Below are 17658 nucleotides of genomic sequence, written 5' to 3' on the forward strand. Positions count from 1 at the left end.
ATCGAGCTGAATTATGGTAGCACAATGTAATAGTTGCTGGTCATACCGTCACCTGTAATCCCAAACATCAGACTGAGTACTCTGAGCGAAACTTGGTCTATGCAGAGCAGTGGGGCAAAGGATGTAACTTGATGGATAGACAAAAACAACTGAGAGGGTCAGATGATGAGGAACCAGTATAATAAACTGTGGAAAGAAACTAAAATTAATAAGAAAAAGAGGTAAGCTATCCTCCGGAGCTGGCCACGTGCTCTGTTGGTGTATCATTCTGGTTTCTCGCGCAAGCTATACTGGAGAGCTCATCGGCAATCGACTATCTGGGTTGTTTTCGACCACCTCGATGATGTGGGGTAATCAATCCATTTTGTCTGAGTGTTCCGGTTGCATTGCTGTCGATGTCTCATGATGTGTTCGCAGTAGCGCAACTGTTTTTCTGTTTCAAGTATGATAGTAAGATGGTTTCAGGAGTGGGATCTCACTGCTGGATATGATTGGATTTTGATGTCTATTGGTACGTATCCAACCTCCTGGTTAGATAAGGGATAATATATCTAACGCAGGAACTTGGCTACCATAATGACCGTTTGAAATGGAATCCACCTCTTTGAATTATTTAAGATAGTCCAGACGAGTGGATTGTTAGGAGATGCTCATTGGAAGATTACAAACTGTATAAGTGAACCTAGAATGATAGAGAAACTAATTATGCCGAACCCTCGAGACTGTAGATCTAGAGGCTATTCGCAGTAAAACAAGTCTATTTGTTCTAATAGCAATGATAGCTAGAAATACAGCTTCACTGAACAATCCCGATTGCAGCGATATCAAACAGCAGCAACCAGGATTAAAGCAAGCATAATCAACTGTCAAGGGTGGGACCAAAAGATAAAATTTATTTTTGTTTGGTCCCAATCATGGCCTGGAGGAATCTCCCGTGGAAATTCCTTGCTTACCAAGGAGAAGGAGTAGCAGCAGCATAGGTCCCCTTGACAGTGGCGGGGCGGCACTGCGAAGGGACAGCAAGAGCGCGGGACGAGCCCCACGAGGGAGGGACAGAGCCGTTACGTCTGGCGGTGGCAGTCAAGAAGGAGGCGAAAGACCAGGTGAGGTCGGGGGAAGACACCTGGACCCCAGTGTCACGGTTGTACTCTTCCGAGAGGCCGCCGTTGCCGGGGGTGTACTGCTGGACGACGGCTACGAAACCGTCCGCGTAGGTCTTGACGGCGTTGGTGATGACGGTGTAGGACGGGGAGGACTTGGGGAAGATGCCGGTGGTGACGTTGGCGTTGAGGCTCTTGAAGAACGGTAGAGAGAGCTGGGTGACCTCGAGAGAGCCCTGGCGGTTCCACTGGTACAGAGCGTCGTAGAGCTGCTCCGCGGCTGCGAGGGTGGCGAGGTACCTATGGGCAAGAGTGAGTTAGCTCCAGGGTCTAGATGGGATATCTATGTGGTGTACATACCAGGGGTTGCCGCCCATGAAGACATCTTCGGTGTATCTGCCCACTGCGACCGCGCTGCTGCTGGATCTGTTCCGGTTGACGCCGTAGATCGAGCGGAAACCATCGACAAGCACCTTGTGGTTGGCCAAGGCACGGGCCGAGCAGGGCTGGAAAGTAACATCGTCACAGGTGGCAGCGGGGTCGAAGGTGTTGATAGATGTGAGAACGGAGTTGATATCCACACCGCTGCGGCTGTTGTCGTATGAAGTGGGGGTGTTTGCGATGACTGCAGTGCCGTTCCAGAAGTTCTGGAGGTGACACAGGATCTCTGGAGCGACGGTGCATGCCTCACAGGGCTTGCCCAGCGCAGTGGCAAAGGCCTGGCCTTCAACTAGGGCCTTGTGCTGGACGGCCGTGGTGAAGAAAGAGGTACCATTGACCTCCTCCCACAGATCGAAGCCAGTGCTGTTCCAGTACTGGCCAACATAGGCGATGTCGTTGCTGACGATAGGCCAGATGTGAGACAGGGCCTTGGCTTGCTGGCCCTGGCCGAGCAAGTGGTTGCCATACGCGATGAGGGCAGACGCACGCAGGGCGGGACCGTCAGGCTGGGGACGGCCCCAGGGCTCATTGAACGCGGTGATGTTAATGTTGTACTTGGGTTCACCCAGGCCAGAGCCATCGGTCAGGTTGCCGGACAGGTTGGGGATGGTCTGCATCCGAGCAGAAGCGTTGACGTATTGCTGGATGAGCGGCTCGAGGGAGGTGTTTCCGGAGATGAACTCATGGATGAGGGACTGAACAGTCAGCGCCGTGTCACGGGTCCAGGTGTAGATGTCTGATTCCGCAAGATTAGCTTTGATCATCTGGTTGTAGACGTGTCGGATCGAGAAACGCACAAGGAGGGTTTGTCTCGGAGTTTCCGGCAATCGCAACGCCTGGGGCGGCTCCCCTGGAGAGGTTACCATTGGGGCCGAAGTTGTTGAGTACACCCTGCAGCGCGTAGGTGTGCTCGTTCTGGATGTACGTCGCAAGGTCGTCTTGTCTGGCCTGCAGCATGGGAGCGGGAGATGCCACCGCGGCGCCAGCGAAGGCATTGGCAGCGATGAGAGACTTGAGCAACATGATGGTATTGTCAAAAGGTAAACAATGCTATGTGTTCAATTGGCTTGCAGATTCGATAGAGGCAGAGGCATTGCCTACTATTTATATAATTCAGAGTTCGCCAGCGCCATGCCAGGAAGCTGCCAGAAGCTTTCCACACAGGGTTATCACAGCAGCGATCCTTCAACAGGCTGCATATTCCCTGAAAGCCACGGCACCAAATATCCGTCAGTGAACACGAGGTAACGGCAGTGGCTGAAGATGTTTCGTAGTGCTTGATGGTCATCGCGTTCTCCACACCTTTAAAAAGCCTCGTTAATTTCCTTTGACTTTTCCGGCTCCATATTTGGCACACCCTATCCCTGAGAGCTTCAGTGTATACTATATTATACTTCAACTTGTGCTTTCAAAGCTCCAGATTGCCTCCCGCCTGTCGATCCATGCGCACCTTGTGGAACCAAATAGACTTTCTATATATCCGAAATCCGAACCGGGAACAGGGAATCTGCTTGGCAGGCCTTCCTTATCTTAACAACTAATGTTAGCCTGCGAACATGGCAGCCTTGCATTGGATTTCTGTTCTTGAGATTCCTGCGTGATCAATCAGATAGGAAGAAGAGAGGAAAGTGACGGAGACGCGAACATTACTGCGGGACCCGAAAATGAAAGGTTCGCCTCGGACTGCTCGGTATAGCTGCAGGTTTGAGACTTCGAGCCTCTTGCAACCAACATTGAATAACCAATTGATGACGTACGACACCCTGGTTCGGCGCGATGAGGATGTATGTCATACGCAATCACATAGGAAAAAGGAGCACGTGATAGTTTATCATTATCATCTTGAGTTTTATATGAGGTTGTTCCAGCTACCCACTGGTTAGTCTCACTGATTCGTTCACCGAGGCTTGCTAAGATACCAATGCTCAGATGACAAGTAGCCTTGTATGTTTCTTTAAAAAATATGCCAATTGGAATTTGACTGCTGCTGCTGCTGCTGGCAGGATTTATGGTAGTCCACCGCAGTCTCTTTCGGCTTAGTACCTTTTCGCATAAGCTTTACGCTATTTGCATTGCACCAGCTAAGCGTGATTCTTGATCTACTCTCTTGCTCAGCTCATGTCAGCGCTACTTTTCATTGCTTCACTCTCTCTGGGGTGCATTGTGATGACAAAGTGAAATCCGTAGTAGTTGGTGTCGAGCTACAATCAGACGTCTAATTCAAACAACGACTATAGAATAGGTGAACGTGCTTGTATTGCTCCATCTCCACTAGCCAAGCTCTAATACCTGCACGTGGGACATTTGTTGGTGGGTTTGTTGTGGTGAGTTATACGAGTAAAAGGAACAGGACAATATTGGATTAGAAATATCGGCAATCCAGACTCGAAGATGATACGAAAATGTCATCTCTGATGCGAATGTTAAGTAGCAACCAGAAACGACGATAAGATGGCCCAAGATTCCATCCGATTCCGCAACATACTATTTCGTGGCTAAGAACGACACCAAAGTGGGAATGGTTGAGGGCCCTGGATATATAGATCTGCTTAGCAATCACCTTTTGAAATCAACGGAACGGTCGACGTGGATCGATTCGATCTGCCTTTTTAGTGTCCTGCGGACGTTCTATACCGAGCACCAGAAGATGCTCTTCCAAGTGGTGATGAAGTCATCACCTACTTATATCCTTCAACCACAAGATCGTCCAAGGCCATCTGCCATCCCCACCCTGCTCACCTCGGCCGTCTTCCTTGTCATGTCCCGTTTGCTTTCTCGCACCGATACCGCCCTAGGGCTGGTCATGAATACTCGCAATAAGCCTATCCCCAACACCCACGACATCCTCGGCCATGGTGTAAACCACAACTCCTGCCAAGTCCGGCTCCAGCCCAGCTGGACGGTGAAGCAACTCTGTCAAACCCTCCCGCATCAATACCAGCGCGTCCTTCCTATAACAATCTCAACTGGCTGTCTGATAATGGCTATTCCCCAAAGGTGGGAATTGCTGTCAACTATACCCACCACACCATCAAAGATGTATCCTTCTCACTGGACGGGCGGGAATCTCAACTGCCCATTTCCAGCGATCTGGTTCGGAGAGACGGTTGACAGTGACCCGGTCAAGATATGAAGGATGAGTGAGAATACGATAGTATTTGTATGTGAGATAAGCGAATTGTTGAAGCTATCGTACATGAAGCTGTCAGTGGTCATATTCACTGTGGGCCGCTAAGCGAGTGCTGAGTCGAGTGAGGGCAATTTATAGGCAGCGAAGGTTCAGTTGAGAGTTCAGCTGCCCTTCAGCCCACTTTGTGTGCGGCTGAGGATCGTCGGTTCTAGTGAGAGGTAGGTATAAAATATGTTATAATGGGGTAGCTGAGCTGAAACGAAGAATCTTAATTATCATCTCTATAATCCCATCATTCACAATCCACATCGTCTGCATTCGGAATCATCTCATCGATTCCCTCGACTTTCAAATTCGCTCCAGCCAGAGTATCCACCTGCGCGTCATACTTTTTATTCTCGCCCTTTTTGTATCCCAAAATGGTCAGCTGCTCCAGACCATCCGGGAGATTGTCTAATCTGCCTCTGGCAAAGTATAGCAGAAAGCCAATGCCCAGAGCCAGCTGCTTCAAGGCAGTGAACTCTTTCAAAGAATGACTGTCCCAAAACGAAGGCTCTCTCGCAGCTGGGCCGGCGTATTGATTAAGCCCCTCCTCCAGTTCATCGCCATCCGTCTCTGTAAACTGATATAGACGGGCTTCGACGTCCACATGCAGAATCTCCAATGTTGTCTTGTGCGGGCCCAACGCGTGGATGAATGCTTTAGGATTGAACCTGGGATATCCGTCTAAACTCGATCTACCGCCGATGGAGTATCGGAACTCTTTGAGTGCTTTGCACGGCGTAATCAGTCGGGCGAGATACGCACTGCCCACTGAGGAATCCGTGATGGAAATGCGACTTATATTCGACGGTCCCAGAGAACCCGGTATGCCATTTTCGTCTTCTCCAAGGATATCAGTGCCAATCCATTCTATAGAAGGAAGACGATCGACGAGTGGACAACACCCGATAAAGTCGATTTCGTGGTAGAACCGTTCGTCATACATGATTCCCTCAGACTTGTTGATCATGTACACCTTGCGCAGATTCTGGAGATATGGTTTTCCGTCTGGGTTTGCGTTGGCCTGCCGCAACAGCTGGTCGAGTGGAAAGTCGACGCGTTTCACTCGATCCCATCGTCCACCGGTCATGTAGTAGCCTGTATAATTGAAGAACGGCTGCGTCATGGCCATGGAGATGAGATTGGGCGATACCGTGATGAGAAGGGCCGTCAAGGCCTGGGTGATGAATGTGCTGTGGTTATCAAGATAGCTGGTACATTAGACCCATACACGTATAGCGGTGCAGCACTCACCGATAACCACTACTGCCTGCCGTCTTTTGCAGAAGCATATTCATAACGCGATCTTGACTGTGCCCGGTAAACCCCGCTTTATGGACTGCATTTTCCAACAGCTGCATATCCTCCTCCGGTAATTCTCGCTGTATGGCTCGCCCCACATACTCTGCATGGGCAGGCAGGGGCTTGCTGTGTTCGATGTGTCGCATGAACTGACCGAGACTAGGTCGCTTGATTATATCCATGAGTAGATTGAATGCATGTTCGATACTGTCGTCACTTCCAGTTATGGAGATCTGATCGTACTTTTTCCGAGTTGCCATGTCGCATAGAGAATGCAGAGAGCGACATTGGACAGACAGATTGGCTACATCGCGGTTGGAAAGCATAAAGTGGATGATGCGCTGGTGCACTTCAGCTGGGAGAGATGAAAATGCCATCTTGATTTGATCTTTTGTTCTGATTCTGACTGAAGTTGGGCTTTATTTAAGCTGATTGTGTTACCGGAATAGGACTAGCCTAGGCACCAACTGTTGCCTAATCTGAAAGACATGGTGTTATATAGACAATCACGACCCGATATTTCTCCTCAGAATCGGATCCAGCGGAAACGTCTGCTCTTCCACAGTCACATCCTTATAAACCGTGTCCCACCGATCCGTCAGCGGCGCAGGTGTCTCCCACGCATACTCGGGATCTCTCAGCCACAATCGCAGCAGATGGCGTCTACTCAGTCAGTATACATCATTCAATATGGGGGATAAGACGTACTCCTGTCCAGGCGCATCGACGAACCCATTCCGCGCGTGGAAGATGCTCAGATTATTCACGTATTGCACGTCTCCTTTCTGAAAATCCAGCGAGGCGCTGTGTTCCTCGGCCAGGAAGTGCAGTGCGTCGAGTGCCTCTGCCTGTGCTTCGCTGATGGGTGGGATGTTGGTGGAGCGAGGCTGAGCGAGGAAACCGGTGAAATAGCGACGGGCGTATTGGATGAGGACGCGTTCGGGGGTTGAAGCAGTGGCTGGCTGGTGGTAGAGCAGAGGACGGGTGGTGAATGGTTTTTTGGGATTGTCGAATCTACATCGTCAGTTGATGTTCTATACAGTTGGATCGACTTACCCATCAACAGGCCAGTCCTGGGAAAGAGTATGGATCAAATCCGGTCTCTCCTTGGCCAGGATATTATAGACCAGCCAACTGCTCGAGATATGGCTCTCGCCTCCTTTAGCAGCGGGATTCAAACAGAGCAGGGAGATGATATCGCCTGCATCGGTGTGGAAGACCTGTTTATCAGCTGTGTTGGACGGAGCACCGATCTTTCCTTTTTCCACGGTGGAAGTAAGATCTTTGATATGCGAGATGACCGGCGATGTCCCATTCGCCAGACGAGTATTTTGCTGACGACCGCGGATGTTGCCGATGTGCGAGGAAACACCGGTGTAGATGATGATGTTGTCCTCGCGGGAGTACGCATCGATCCGAAGACCACGCAGGACGAAGAAACCCCGGCCGAGATGGATTTCTCGTGATAGATCTCTGAGAATGGGATGGAGGTTGGGGAGGGAGAAGGTGGATTGGTTGATGGCTCCGAGGGGGAGATTCAGCGCTGGATGATCAGTATTAATCGTATAATCATCTATGGCGGAGTTACCTTTGAAGCTGTGGAGAGCAGCATCAATTTCATCCAACTGGGCATCGTTTAAATGGTAGATCCAGTCATCCCTTTTCTCTACGTCCTTTCCTTCCCAGACGAGAGACGAAGAGAGCTGCTCAGGGAAGCCAGCAGGAACGGTTGTTGGCAGGGATTCCGTCTCTTTGCGACGGAGAGAGCGTTGCTTGTATTTCTCATAGTCGGGGTGATATTGAATATCAGGCTGGGTGAGTGTGACAGTGGCCATCTTCACTTTCTGAAATGATTGAAGTGAAATTATTGAAAAGAATGAATTGAATTTGAAACGAAGACAGAAGATAAATACCCCTCAGCACGCCATCAAATGCAGCGATTGTAATTGGGCTGATAAAGACATCCCCGCAACTGACAAACACGAGACCATTATCAATAGCTTCATTTATCCCATGACACCATCGCAGCTAATATTGCATACGGCCCCATTCATTAGAACTACTTGGTAAGCACACATTTATACCGCACCGTATTCTCCTCCATCGCCTTCATCGCCTTCATCGCCTGTTCCACTCCTTCGGCCGACCATTCAAACGGCGTGATTTCCGGCTCGATTTTTCGCTCAGCGGCGAATTCCAGCGTCTGCCGCATTTGCTTTCGCGATGCTGAAACTGAGCCTTGAATGCGCAGTCCTTGGTCGGTGAGAGAGAGAATGGGAACGCTGGATGGGGCGAGATCCACTGTGAGGGGGTAGATGGTGCCGTGGGTTGCCATAAGTGAGATGATGCTATTCAATTAGTAGATATCTCGAGTGTATAGGATAGACATACAGTTTATAATCCACCGAAACCGACGTGCAAATCAGCAAATGATCCAGTTTTTTCATAGCTAGACAGTCAGTACATTCAACATCATCTTGGAGATAGAGGAATACCGTGAAGATCATCCGCAGTCGTAGACTGAAACTCATTCGCCCCAAACGCCAGACAATCCTTCTTCTTCGACTCTGTTCTCGACATGGCGACAACATGATATCCCATGGCCGATGCCAATTTGATCGCCATATGGCCCAGTCCTCCGATTCCCAGAATGCCCACCCGTTCTCCAGGTCGGATGCGATACTGCGTCAAGACAGTCCATGCTGTTGCACCACTGCACATCAAGGCTGCTGCATGCGAAGATTCGAGATCAGGAGGAACAGGAATGAGAGAGCCAGCATCGTAGACAACACTCGATGCGAGGAGGCCCACGTTGATATCGTGTTTTCCATATGGCTTTCCATTTGGGCAGTATTGATCCCATCCTGATTCATATCAGTATACAGATATCTATATATACATAAAATAGCTTACCTGATCTGCAATTCTCACACTCATCACAAACCTTTTGGATATACCCAAACCCAACTCTATCACCAACCTTGACATTCTTCACATCCGATCCGACATCCTTGACTATCCCAATTCCCTCATGGCCAAGGACTTGAGGAGAGTGCAGATAGAGATCGTCTGTCCCACAGAGACTGGCATGAGTGACTTCAACCAGAGCATCGGATACAGACAGAGAGCGGGTGATTTGGCCTGATTGAACCTTGCCCTGTTCAGAGCCGCGAAGGACGTTGATTGTGTGTTCCATTTTCTGATGTGGTGGATGGATGGTCATACTCCAAGAATTATATATATAGTTATATATGTGAGATCATCATGCGCAGATAATGATGACAGTTGATGTCATTCGATGTCACTACAGTCCCCATTGATCCAGCCAGATTTCCATCCACTCCTTTGTGACAGCATCCATCGTCCTCAATGCGTTCATCTTGTTGACACTCAGTCTGACGGTCGGTTTGCCACTTGCCAGTTCCTGGTAGAAGCCCAGTAACTCTCCTCCTGTGCCTGATTTCTGCTCCAGTAGACGAACCCATTCATCCAGAGAAACTATTCTGCAATCCAATCTCTTCATAATAACTGGTAGTAAATCCTCATATCTAGTTGTATGCGGATTCACCAAATGATAATAAGAGCATCGATCATCCACACATCGTGAATGCCGTTGAACCAACTCCCCAATCACCTCGGCCAGTATATCAACCGGTATCCAGTCCACGTCCGATCCAAGAGAATCAGGAAGACATTTCATTTCTTTCGATGCAAATAGTAGAGTAGGGAACCAGTCTCGTCGAGGCCAGGCGCCTTGTTTCTGGATGGGACCGGCAACCTGCCCAATCCGGCAGATAAATGATTGTATTCCAGATTGTCCTGCTTGATGGAGTAATTCGCTTGCAAGTAATTTACTCTGCCCGTATCCAGTCTGTGCATATCCAACAGATGAAACATGCCCTTCTGGTACGGGTGTAGGCTGATCCCAGTTCTTGACTGACGCAATCGACGAGAGGAAGATGATATGCGCATTGTGATATGATTCATGAGCAAAGTTGATCAAACTGACAACTCCCTTTATATTCGGCTCGAATAATGATAGAGGCCAGTTAAAGTTGACCGGCCACTGGCAGTGGATTATCTTGGTGATGCTTTCTGATAATCGTTTATATTCATGTTCAGGGAGCCCCAAGAATGGCTGGGATAGATCGCCTTGCAGTCGTGTATCATCATCGCTTCTTCTTCGATCCACACAGGTGACTTTAATCTTTCGTTCTTTCAGGGTGTCGAGAAGAAAAGACCCAACAAAACCAGTACTTCCTGTGAGCAGAACATGGTCTGTTTCGCTGTCGATGCATTCTCTCGTTGTTTGTGGGAGAGATCGAACATGTCTTTCCAGCACAGCATCATATCCATTCTCGTCCTCCTTCAAATCAAAACTCTTCAGAATAAAAGCCGCCAATCGATGAGCCGTTGGATGCATATAGACAGCATGCGCAGCAGGAACTTCCGTCTTCACCGATCTCTCAATATAAGCAGCCATGATCTGAACTTGTCTCGAGTCTAAACCGTGCATGAAAAAGTCATCATCGACTTTAATTTCTTTTGCTGTTAAATAAGAGACAAGTTCAGCCAGTGAACTTTTGAATGTCTCTTGACTGCTCATGTCGAGTTGGACGGGAATATTCCCATCGTGTCTGCTGTAGAGATCGTCGATTTCGGCTTCATATAACCGTTCAGTCTGTCTTCGATGGACGGTTTCCTTTATAGTGCGACTAAATGGCTTATCTTTGGCTGTGAAAATTATATCCTGTCGACTGATCTGCGCATCTCTCGATGCTTCTCGATTAAACTCATCCACCACTCCCTTGATACTCTCCACAGCATCATCAGGATCAGTTGAACTCTGCAACTCCACCAGGAGTATAGGATACGGCCGTTGATTCCCCAACACCAGCGCCGCCCTGACTGGCGATAATGAAGCAAGTCTTCCCTCCAATATAACCGGACTCATCTTCTCGCCTGACGAAAAGACGATAATATCATCTGTCCGTCCTTGATACTTCCACAAATGCTTGATCGTAGGATGCTGCCGGTAGATATCCCTCGTCGCCCATTCTGTCAGATGTGGAAATACCTTGAATACAGCCTGATATTTGGCAATCCGATCATCGCGATAGATCACCATCTCGCAGTCTCCGTCGGATGTTTCGGTTGGACGCCACTTGATGCCGAATTGCTCTTCGCAAAAGAAAATGTATTCCCAGTGTTCAGGATCAGTGGGAAACTGTGCGATAGAGCCGCATTCTGTACTGCCTATCCCGTTCATCAAACAGACCTTCTTGGATAGGCGGTTTCCTGCCTTCTGGCTAACGGAACCTCCGCCGTAGAAGATGTAGCATAATTTGGGGATATTCTCTTCGATGAATGAGATGTCGTCTGCCATTTCATCCAGAATCAATGGGGGTAGAAGTGTAGCATCCGCTCCTGTCATCTGGAGGATCGCCTTGAATTGGTGATAGCTCGGTGGTTGATTAGGACAGCCAAAGACCAATGTACACCCGGAGAACATCAGATGAAAGGCAAGGCCGATTCCAGCAATGTGGAAGAGAGGAAACGCTGTATGCACCTTTTGGCATTCGGTCATTATTTCCAGTTGACATTTCTGGGGTAGATGCTCATCAGCAGACATGTTGCCTTGTGCGGTGATGGCAGCCATGTAGGAATGGGGAATGATGATGGGTTTGGGCATTCCTGTCGATCCGCTTGTATGCAGGATCTACTTCTTAGTTTCATTTGGGATAGCCTTTATGTACAGGATACTCACTAAAAAAGACCTATCCAGCATTCTACTGGAATTGTCATATGGATAGTTCTCAGAGGGCGTTTTGTCGTAGAGCATGTCCATCAGATCTGGCATTTGGACTGCCTGGACATCTCTGGGCAGTCGAGATACAGTCGACTTGAAGTTGCTGTCGTAGATGACTCTGCTGCAGTCTGTTTCCTCAAGCAAATGCTCGATGATCTGCGTGCTGTTTCTAGGCGATGAAAGAAGGGCCTTTTCCTTAGTATATCTATTCATTTGTTAGGTGAAACATACCTTTCCTCCGGTCTTCGCTACTGCCAAGGTGATAATAATATGCCTCAGATCACTCGGTGCAATATAACTACTCGGTCAGGTGAATTCTATATGTGAATATGTATACTCACGTAATCGTGGCATCTGGGCAACTCAACCCATTCTCCTCCAACCACCAAGCCGTTCTGTTAATCAGATTGGCCAGATCATAGTAGTTGATCTGGATATCAGCCTGCTTTGGCTCGATGGAAATGACCTGTTGAAAGGCGATCTTGGTGGGATTCTGTGCTGCTGTTTCGTCAATGTAGTTTAAGAGGAGAGGTTCGTTGGAATTCATCTTGGGTAGTAACAGCATACACCGATAAACTATGTATATTATATATCTGTATATTGTATTTCTATCCTGAGGTTATGTGGTGTAATATATCATTATATCGTCATCGTGGGATACCTCACACGATATTAACAATACGCAACTGCATCTCCTTGACAACCATCTTACATTCTCAAGATATGCTCGAGTGACAATCATACTCGGGTTTCTCATCATAGCCAAAGGACGAATCTACAATATTTCAAAAAGAATGAATACTCTCTTCTTGGCCTATCGACTGTCCATCTACTCCCCTAAACAATGCGAGATTTCCACTCCATCCTATCCAGTTAGTTACAGTCCACCAATACGAGATAGAACTCACCTGCTCTCCAGTTGGCGCCAAGCCATAGACCAAAGATGTATCGTAGATCAAGCGGGGATTGCCAATAGACACATCCACACTCTTCTCTGCCTCAACAGTCTTGGCTTCCTCTATCTTCTTTGCTGGCGGTGATCGGAGGTACTCGAGATACTTTGGATTGCCAGGACAAATGACATTGTCGGCCACGAGGGTCGTGCCTTGGCCAACCAATGCCAGCTCCTCGCATAGCTTGAGGTCGTTCGTATATGCGAATTTGGCGTGATCGAGAAAGATGAGATCAAGTGCACCCGAACGAGTACTTCTCAGGGCTCGAAGAGAGTCACGGCATGGTCCAATCATGTATTCCACAATGTCGTCCAGTCCCGCCAACTGAACAAGTGCTTTGGAGACCGTGGCAAATGTTGGGCTGAGTTCCAGACTGAGATACTTTTTTCCACCAGCTTTCCTGACTGCATCGGCAAACAAAATGGTCGAGTAGCCCACATAACCACCCAGTTCAATCATGATACTTGGCTTGCGTTGGGCGATGATATCAGTCACAATTCGTCCCTTTTCGTGGCCGACATTCATCAAAAAGGCTTTCTCGCGACCATACTGGTCAATCGCAGCGAGAACCCTCGCAGGGGAATTTTTCATCTGAGGGTATTCCGGATGAGCCTGGATGAAGTCGAGGAGAGCGGGTTCCCGGCCATCGTTGTGCTGGTACGTATTAGATATGATCAGACGATGGAGTGCTACTTACATAGATAGCCTCTTGTTGTTTATAGGACTGTCCTGATGCCATGTTGATGTCTTTTGATTTGGTTTGCGAAATGAGATTGTGCAATAGCTGATCGTCCAGCGGGATATCTTTTATTCTAAATTGAAGGCATAGAAACATTCCATGTCAGCTGACATGATGTCATACATACATCGACAGTCTGTTACGGTACATCATTCTGTGCCATCTTACTAGTGAGGATACAACTTACTCTGCTCATATGATGATATAACTGAATAAACTCTTCTAGTGAATACTCAGCATGTTGTGAAACAGTTCTTCAGGATCATATCACGTTCATTTCTCCGCTTTACCAGGTAAGAGGATTTATGTAAGGCGAGGGACTTTAAAAGTATAGCTTCAAACTTAAGATGGGTTTACAACTTACCGTACATCAATTCTAATCCCAAATGATGCTTCATGCCGTGTAACATCCCAGAATCGCATAGCCTTACTGTTTCCCAGGGTCAAGTTTGTGTTCTGTGTTCGATGATACTATCGAATGAGCGCGATGAGTAAATTGGCAACAACATATCTGATCCATTATCACTACGGACTAAGGTTGAGTTTATGCAAGTACTAGTCATCGTCCGACCGTTTGACATGTCGCGTGTTTGCCATAATGCAGTGTGACAGTGCCATCGACAGCTGTTACTTCGGCTGCGACCAGCACGTTGCCTATATTGGAAAAGTGGACGATGTCAAGTCCGTCGAGACCTTCTTTGCATCCTTTGTGGAGATATAATGGCCTTCTCGTATAATGATGCTGTTGATCCTGGTCATCACGCCATCCATCGTGTTGATATATCGATATCGGCCAATCACAACCCGCATAGTAAGGCGTCATCAACTGCCAAAATGAGTAGCCAGAACGCCATCACATCATCACAGCTAAGATTGCACCAGATTATACATATTATATATAATATCAACATCACAACGTCTATCTAACAGCAAAATGTCTTCCAAAGACCAGGCAGTTACTGTCTACGACTCGAACAAGGATGAATCCGATAATTCTCTCCACGTCAATGAAGCGCATGTTCTCCAGGAACGACAGATTGGGGTATTCGGGGCCATTTCCCTGATTGTCAACAAGATTGTTGGTGCTGGGTATGTCTTCTATATCTGAATATCTAAATATCTGTCTAATTGATAGAATCTTCTCGACACCCTCCTCCATCTTCAAACTCAGCGGCAGTCCTGGAATGGCTCTTATTCTCTGGGTTATCGCCGGTATCATTTCCACCTGTGGCGCTCTAGTGATGCTGGAATTTGGCTCCAGTCTGCCCCGTTCTGGCGGCATCAAGGTCTATCTCGAGCGGTCGTTCTCGCCCAGTCTGCTCATGACTTGTGTCTATCTGTTCTACTGCGTTTTTCTTCGTACGTCTCTCCCTTGTTTTATCGGCATATCTAATTAAACAGAGGTATCCGCCAGCAATGCCATCACCTCCTCGTCGTATCTTCTTCAAGCAGCTGGAGTTGAATCGACCACGTGGAAATTGCGTGGACTGGCGATTGCAGCGTCTGGGTTTGCAGTTGGCATCCACACTGTCGCTCCTCGCGTGGGACGAGGACTGCAGGATGTTCTCAGTGCAGTGAAGCTATTCACACTCTTATTCATTGTGTGCACTGGATTTGCCGCGTTAGGAGGGCATTTACGAGTCCCGAATCCGCATAATCTGGACATCGCTACTTCATTCAAGGGGACGTCTAACAGTGGGTATAACATTGGGAACGCCCTGTTGGATGCCATTTTTTCTTTCCAGGGCTATGATAATCTGAACATGGTATGTCTCTACTCATTTATACTGTATATGCTGACTGTATAGGTTCTGTCGGAAGTAAAAAACCCCAAACGAGCACTGCGCATTGCTCTTCCCACGGCCATGGGAAGCATTACAGTCTTGTATCTTCTCGCCAACATTGCCTATGTATGTATCCTGCTACTGTCTGTATGTTTGCACTAACAAGTCAGTTTGCCGCTGTCTCTCGCGAGGAATTCCTCAGTTCCGACCTCACCATCGCAGCCTCGCTGTTCAACAATGTCTTTGGTGAATCTGCAGCGACAAAAGCACTGCCTGCTCTGGTGGCCATTTCAGCTATTGGCCATCTGCTCGGCATTGCCTTTACCGTTCGTATGTAACTTCACATCCTCTTGGATACTGGGTGATACTAACTGAACAGCCCGCGTCATCCAAGAAATGGCCAAAGACGGCATCACGCCATTCCCGAATCTCGTCATGCAGAACCGTCCATTCAAAACGCCTCTCTGGGCGCTTGCAATCCATCTCGGAGTGACGATTCTCTTCATCTGTGCTCCGCCGGCTGGCGATGCGTTCAACTTTATCATCAGTCTGTCCTCGTATCCGACCGTGTTTCTCTTGACGCTGGTGACGATTGGCTTGATCAAGCTGCGATTGACGGATGGAGAGTTTTATTCTGGGTTTACTGTTCCCTGGGCTGTGCTGGGATTTTATCTGGCTGGGAATATCGTGAGTTCTCTCTCTGCCACTATCTGTGTCTGTTCTAATATGATATGACAGTTCCTCCTGGTGATGCCCTTTATCCCCCCACCAAATGGAAAAGGAAGTACAAGTCTTCCATACTACCTGTCTCCTGTGGTCGCTCTGGCCATTCTGTCTCTTGGAGTTGTCTATTATGTCGGTCGATTCGTACTGCTGCCATGGCTATTCCGGTATAGACTGGAGCTGGTGGCTGTCGAACTCAGCGATGGATCGCAAGTGTCGCGGTATAAAATCAAGAGATAGCATATAGCTTATTATTATCTTTGATTGGATACGAAGATATATATGATCTAGAGCTGAATCCACTCTATTCCCAGCGCTGCGATGAAGCCCATGATAGATGCAGTCAATGGCACCCACTGCAGTAGTTAGCATCTATACAGATGAAGGGATAGAAGACGTACAAAAACACCAGTGACAGCATGGTTATACGCCTCTAGGACCAACGGGACCAGCTGGGGGAAAGCATTGTGCGCATTCTGCTGCAATCTCGAACTCCCTGCCGACAGCAACTGATGCACCTGCGCTGGATTCAACCCGGCATGGTTCTCCAACTGGCTGATGAGTTGATTCTGAAAGATGGAGCCCGAAATGCCCTGTGATATGGAGCTGCCAAAGAACTGCCCGAACATGACCAACGCAATGCCCATGGGGATATGCTTCGGCGTAGGTTCGAGGATAGTCTGCACCATCAACAGCGGCATCTGACTGCCGAGGCCTACGCCCATGCCTTGCAGGATCTGAAAGCCCAGCCAGTGTGAATCCGGGGTGGAGGAGACGGTAAAGGTGGTGTAGAGACCGACGGCGGTGGCGAGCATGATGGAGCCTGCGAAGAAGATGGGATTGTAGTATCGGATCATTTTGGCTGTTCAGTCAGTCTCCGTACTGTATGCGGTGTATAGACATACCTAGTCCTCCAGAAACACCCACTCCAACCACTTGGGATAGCACGGAGGGCAGCATTCGCACACCACTTTCCAGCGGCGACACGCCCTGCACGACCTGGAACCATTCAGGGAGATAGTAGATGGGCACGACAGACGTGGCAAACAGACAAAAGGCATACGCGATGCTGAGCAGCGTCGATCGCTGCACCATGTGGCAGAATGGAATCATCGCCCGCTCGCCCAGATGTTTTTCATACGCCAGAAACACGCCAAAGCCAGCGCCAGCACCGACGAACAAACCGATAATCACCGAGGAATCCCACGCGTGCTGATTGCCGCCCCATTCCAGCGCCATCAGCGTCATCGTCACCGAGGCCAGGAAGATGATGCAGCCGATCAGATCCAGCTTTTGATACCACGGTATTCCGTCAGATGGTCCAGGCTTTGTCTGCGGATTCTTCATGAAGAGCAGCAAGGCTACGATGGTCACGGCGCCAATAGGCAGGTTGATGTAGAAACACCATCTCCACGATGCTTTTTCGGTGATGGCGCCGCCGAGGATAGGAGCAACCACCGTGCCAATGCCAAACATAGACAGCACGAGACCAGATAGCAGCGGACGCTTGGGAAGAGGCGTCACCGAAGCCACAATGGACAGGCCACTGGTCGAAATGCCACTCCCGCCCATGCCGGAGATGGCCCGGCCGATGATGAACATTTTCGACGAGGTTGCCGCCCCAGAGACGACAGA

General features: G+C 48.7%; 8 protein-coding genes across 8 annotated transcripts; 1 reads left to right on the top strand and 7 right to left on the bottom strand.

Annotated features, from left to right (window-relative positions):
* Positions 1-949: 949 nt before the first annotated feature.
* ASPWEDRAFT_169761 (glycoside hydrolase family 15 protein) lies at positions 950-2564 on the bottom strand (the record flags this gene model as incomplete). The annotated part of the gene is made up of 3 exons (XM_040830510.1): positions 950-1400; positions 1461-2277; positions 2339-2564. 3 exons carry the CDS (start codon positions 2562-2564, stop codon positions 950-952), a joined length of 1494 nt encoding a protein of 497 aa, XP_040693613.1.
* A 2038-nt stretch (positions 2565-4602) lies between these two features.
* Positions 4603-6051, bottom strand: ASPWEDRAFT_37811 (uncharacterized protein; the record flags this gene model as incomplete). The annotated part of the gene is made up of 2 exons (XM_040834757.1): positions 5968-6051; positions 4603-5924 (listed from the first exon to the last, which is right to left on the bottom strand). Coding segments are annotated over exons 1-2 (995 nt in total), but the record flags the coding sequence as incomplete, so codon positions are not given.
* Positions 6052-6521: 470 nt separating this feature from the next.
* ASPWEDRAFT_106085 (TauD/TfdA family dioxygenase) lies at positions 6522-7850 on the bottom strand (the record flags this gene model as incomplete). Its single annotated transcript, XM_040827784.1, has 4 exons — positions 6522-6678; positions 6724-7029; positions 7072-7558; positions 7604-7850. The coding sequence occupies 4 exons, from the start codon at positions 7848-7850 to the stop codon at positions 6522-6524; spliced, it is 1197 nt and encodes a 398-aa protein (XP_040693615.1).
* On the bottom strand, positions 7801-9211 carry ASPWEDRAFT_736893 (uncharacterized protein; the record flags this gene model as incomplete). Its single annotated transcript, XM_040839362.1, has 4 exons — positions 7801-8363; positions 8407-8464; positions 8511-8879; positions 8929-9211. 4 exons carry the CDS (start codon positions 9209-9211, stop codon positions 8075-8077), a joined length of 999 nt encoding a protein of 332 aa, XP_040693616.1. The 3' UTR covers positions 7801-8074.
* Positions 9212-9319: 108 nt separating this feature from the next.
* ASPWEDRAFT_736901 (uncharacterized protein) lies at positions 9320-12371 on the bottom strand (the record flags this gene model as incomplete). Its single annotated transcript, XM_040839363.1, has 5 exons — positions 9320-10153; positions 10289-11734; positions 11783-12013; positions 12056-12122; positions 12166-12371. 5 exons carry the CDS (start codon positions 12369-12371, stop codon positions 9320-9322), a joined length of 2784 nt encoding a protein of 927 aa, XP_040693617.1.
* Positions 12372-12428: 57 nt separating this feature from the next.
* On the bottom strand, positions 12429-13542 carry ASPWEDRAFT_37814 (O-methyltransferase). Its single transcript, XM_040834758.1, has 2 exons — positions 12733-13542; positions 12429-12693 (listed from the first exon to the last, which is right to left on the bottom strand). The coding sequence occupies exons 1-2, from the start codon at positions 13366-13368 to the stop codon at positions 12610-12612; spliced, it is 720 nt and encodes a 239-aa protein (XP_040693618.1). The 5' UTR covers positions 13369-13542; the 3' UTR covers positions 12429-12609.
* Positions 13543-14450: 908 nt separating this feature from the next.
* On the top strand, positions 14451-16263 carry ASPWEDRAFT_103612 (uncharacterized protein; the record flags this gene model as incomplete). Its single annotated transcript, XM_040827579.1, has 7 exons — positions 14451-14605; positions 14652-14875; positions 14918-15282; positions 15325-15426; positions 15471-15630; positions 15680-15987; positions 16039-16263. The coding sequence occupies 7 exons, from the start codon at positions 14451-14453 to the stop codon at positions 16261-16263; spliced, it is 1539 nt and encodes a 512-aa protein (XP_040693619.1).
* On the bottom strand, positions 16046-17643 carry ASPWEDRAFT_37817 (uncharacterized protein). Its single transcript, XM_040834759.1, has 3 exons — positions 16929-17643; positions 16425-16885; positions 16046-16379 (listed from the first exon to the last, which is right to left on the bottom strand). The coding sequence occupies exons 1-3, from the start codon at positions 17623-17625 to the stop codon at positions 16311-16313; spliced, it is 1227 nt and encodes a 408-aa protein (XP_040693620.1). The 5' UTR covers positions 17626-17643; the 3' UTR covers positions 16046-16310.
* Positions 17644-17658: the final 15 nt, after the last annotated feature.

This window comes from Aspergillus wentii (assembly GCF_001890725.1).
Source record: "Aspergillus wentii DTO 134E9 unplaced genomic scaffold ASPWEscaffold_2, whole genome shotgun sequence".
Taxonomy (NCBI): domain Eukaryota; kingdom Fungi; phylum Ascomycota; class Eurotiomycetes; order Eurotiales; family Aspergillaceae; genus Aspergillus; species Aspergillus wentii.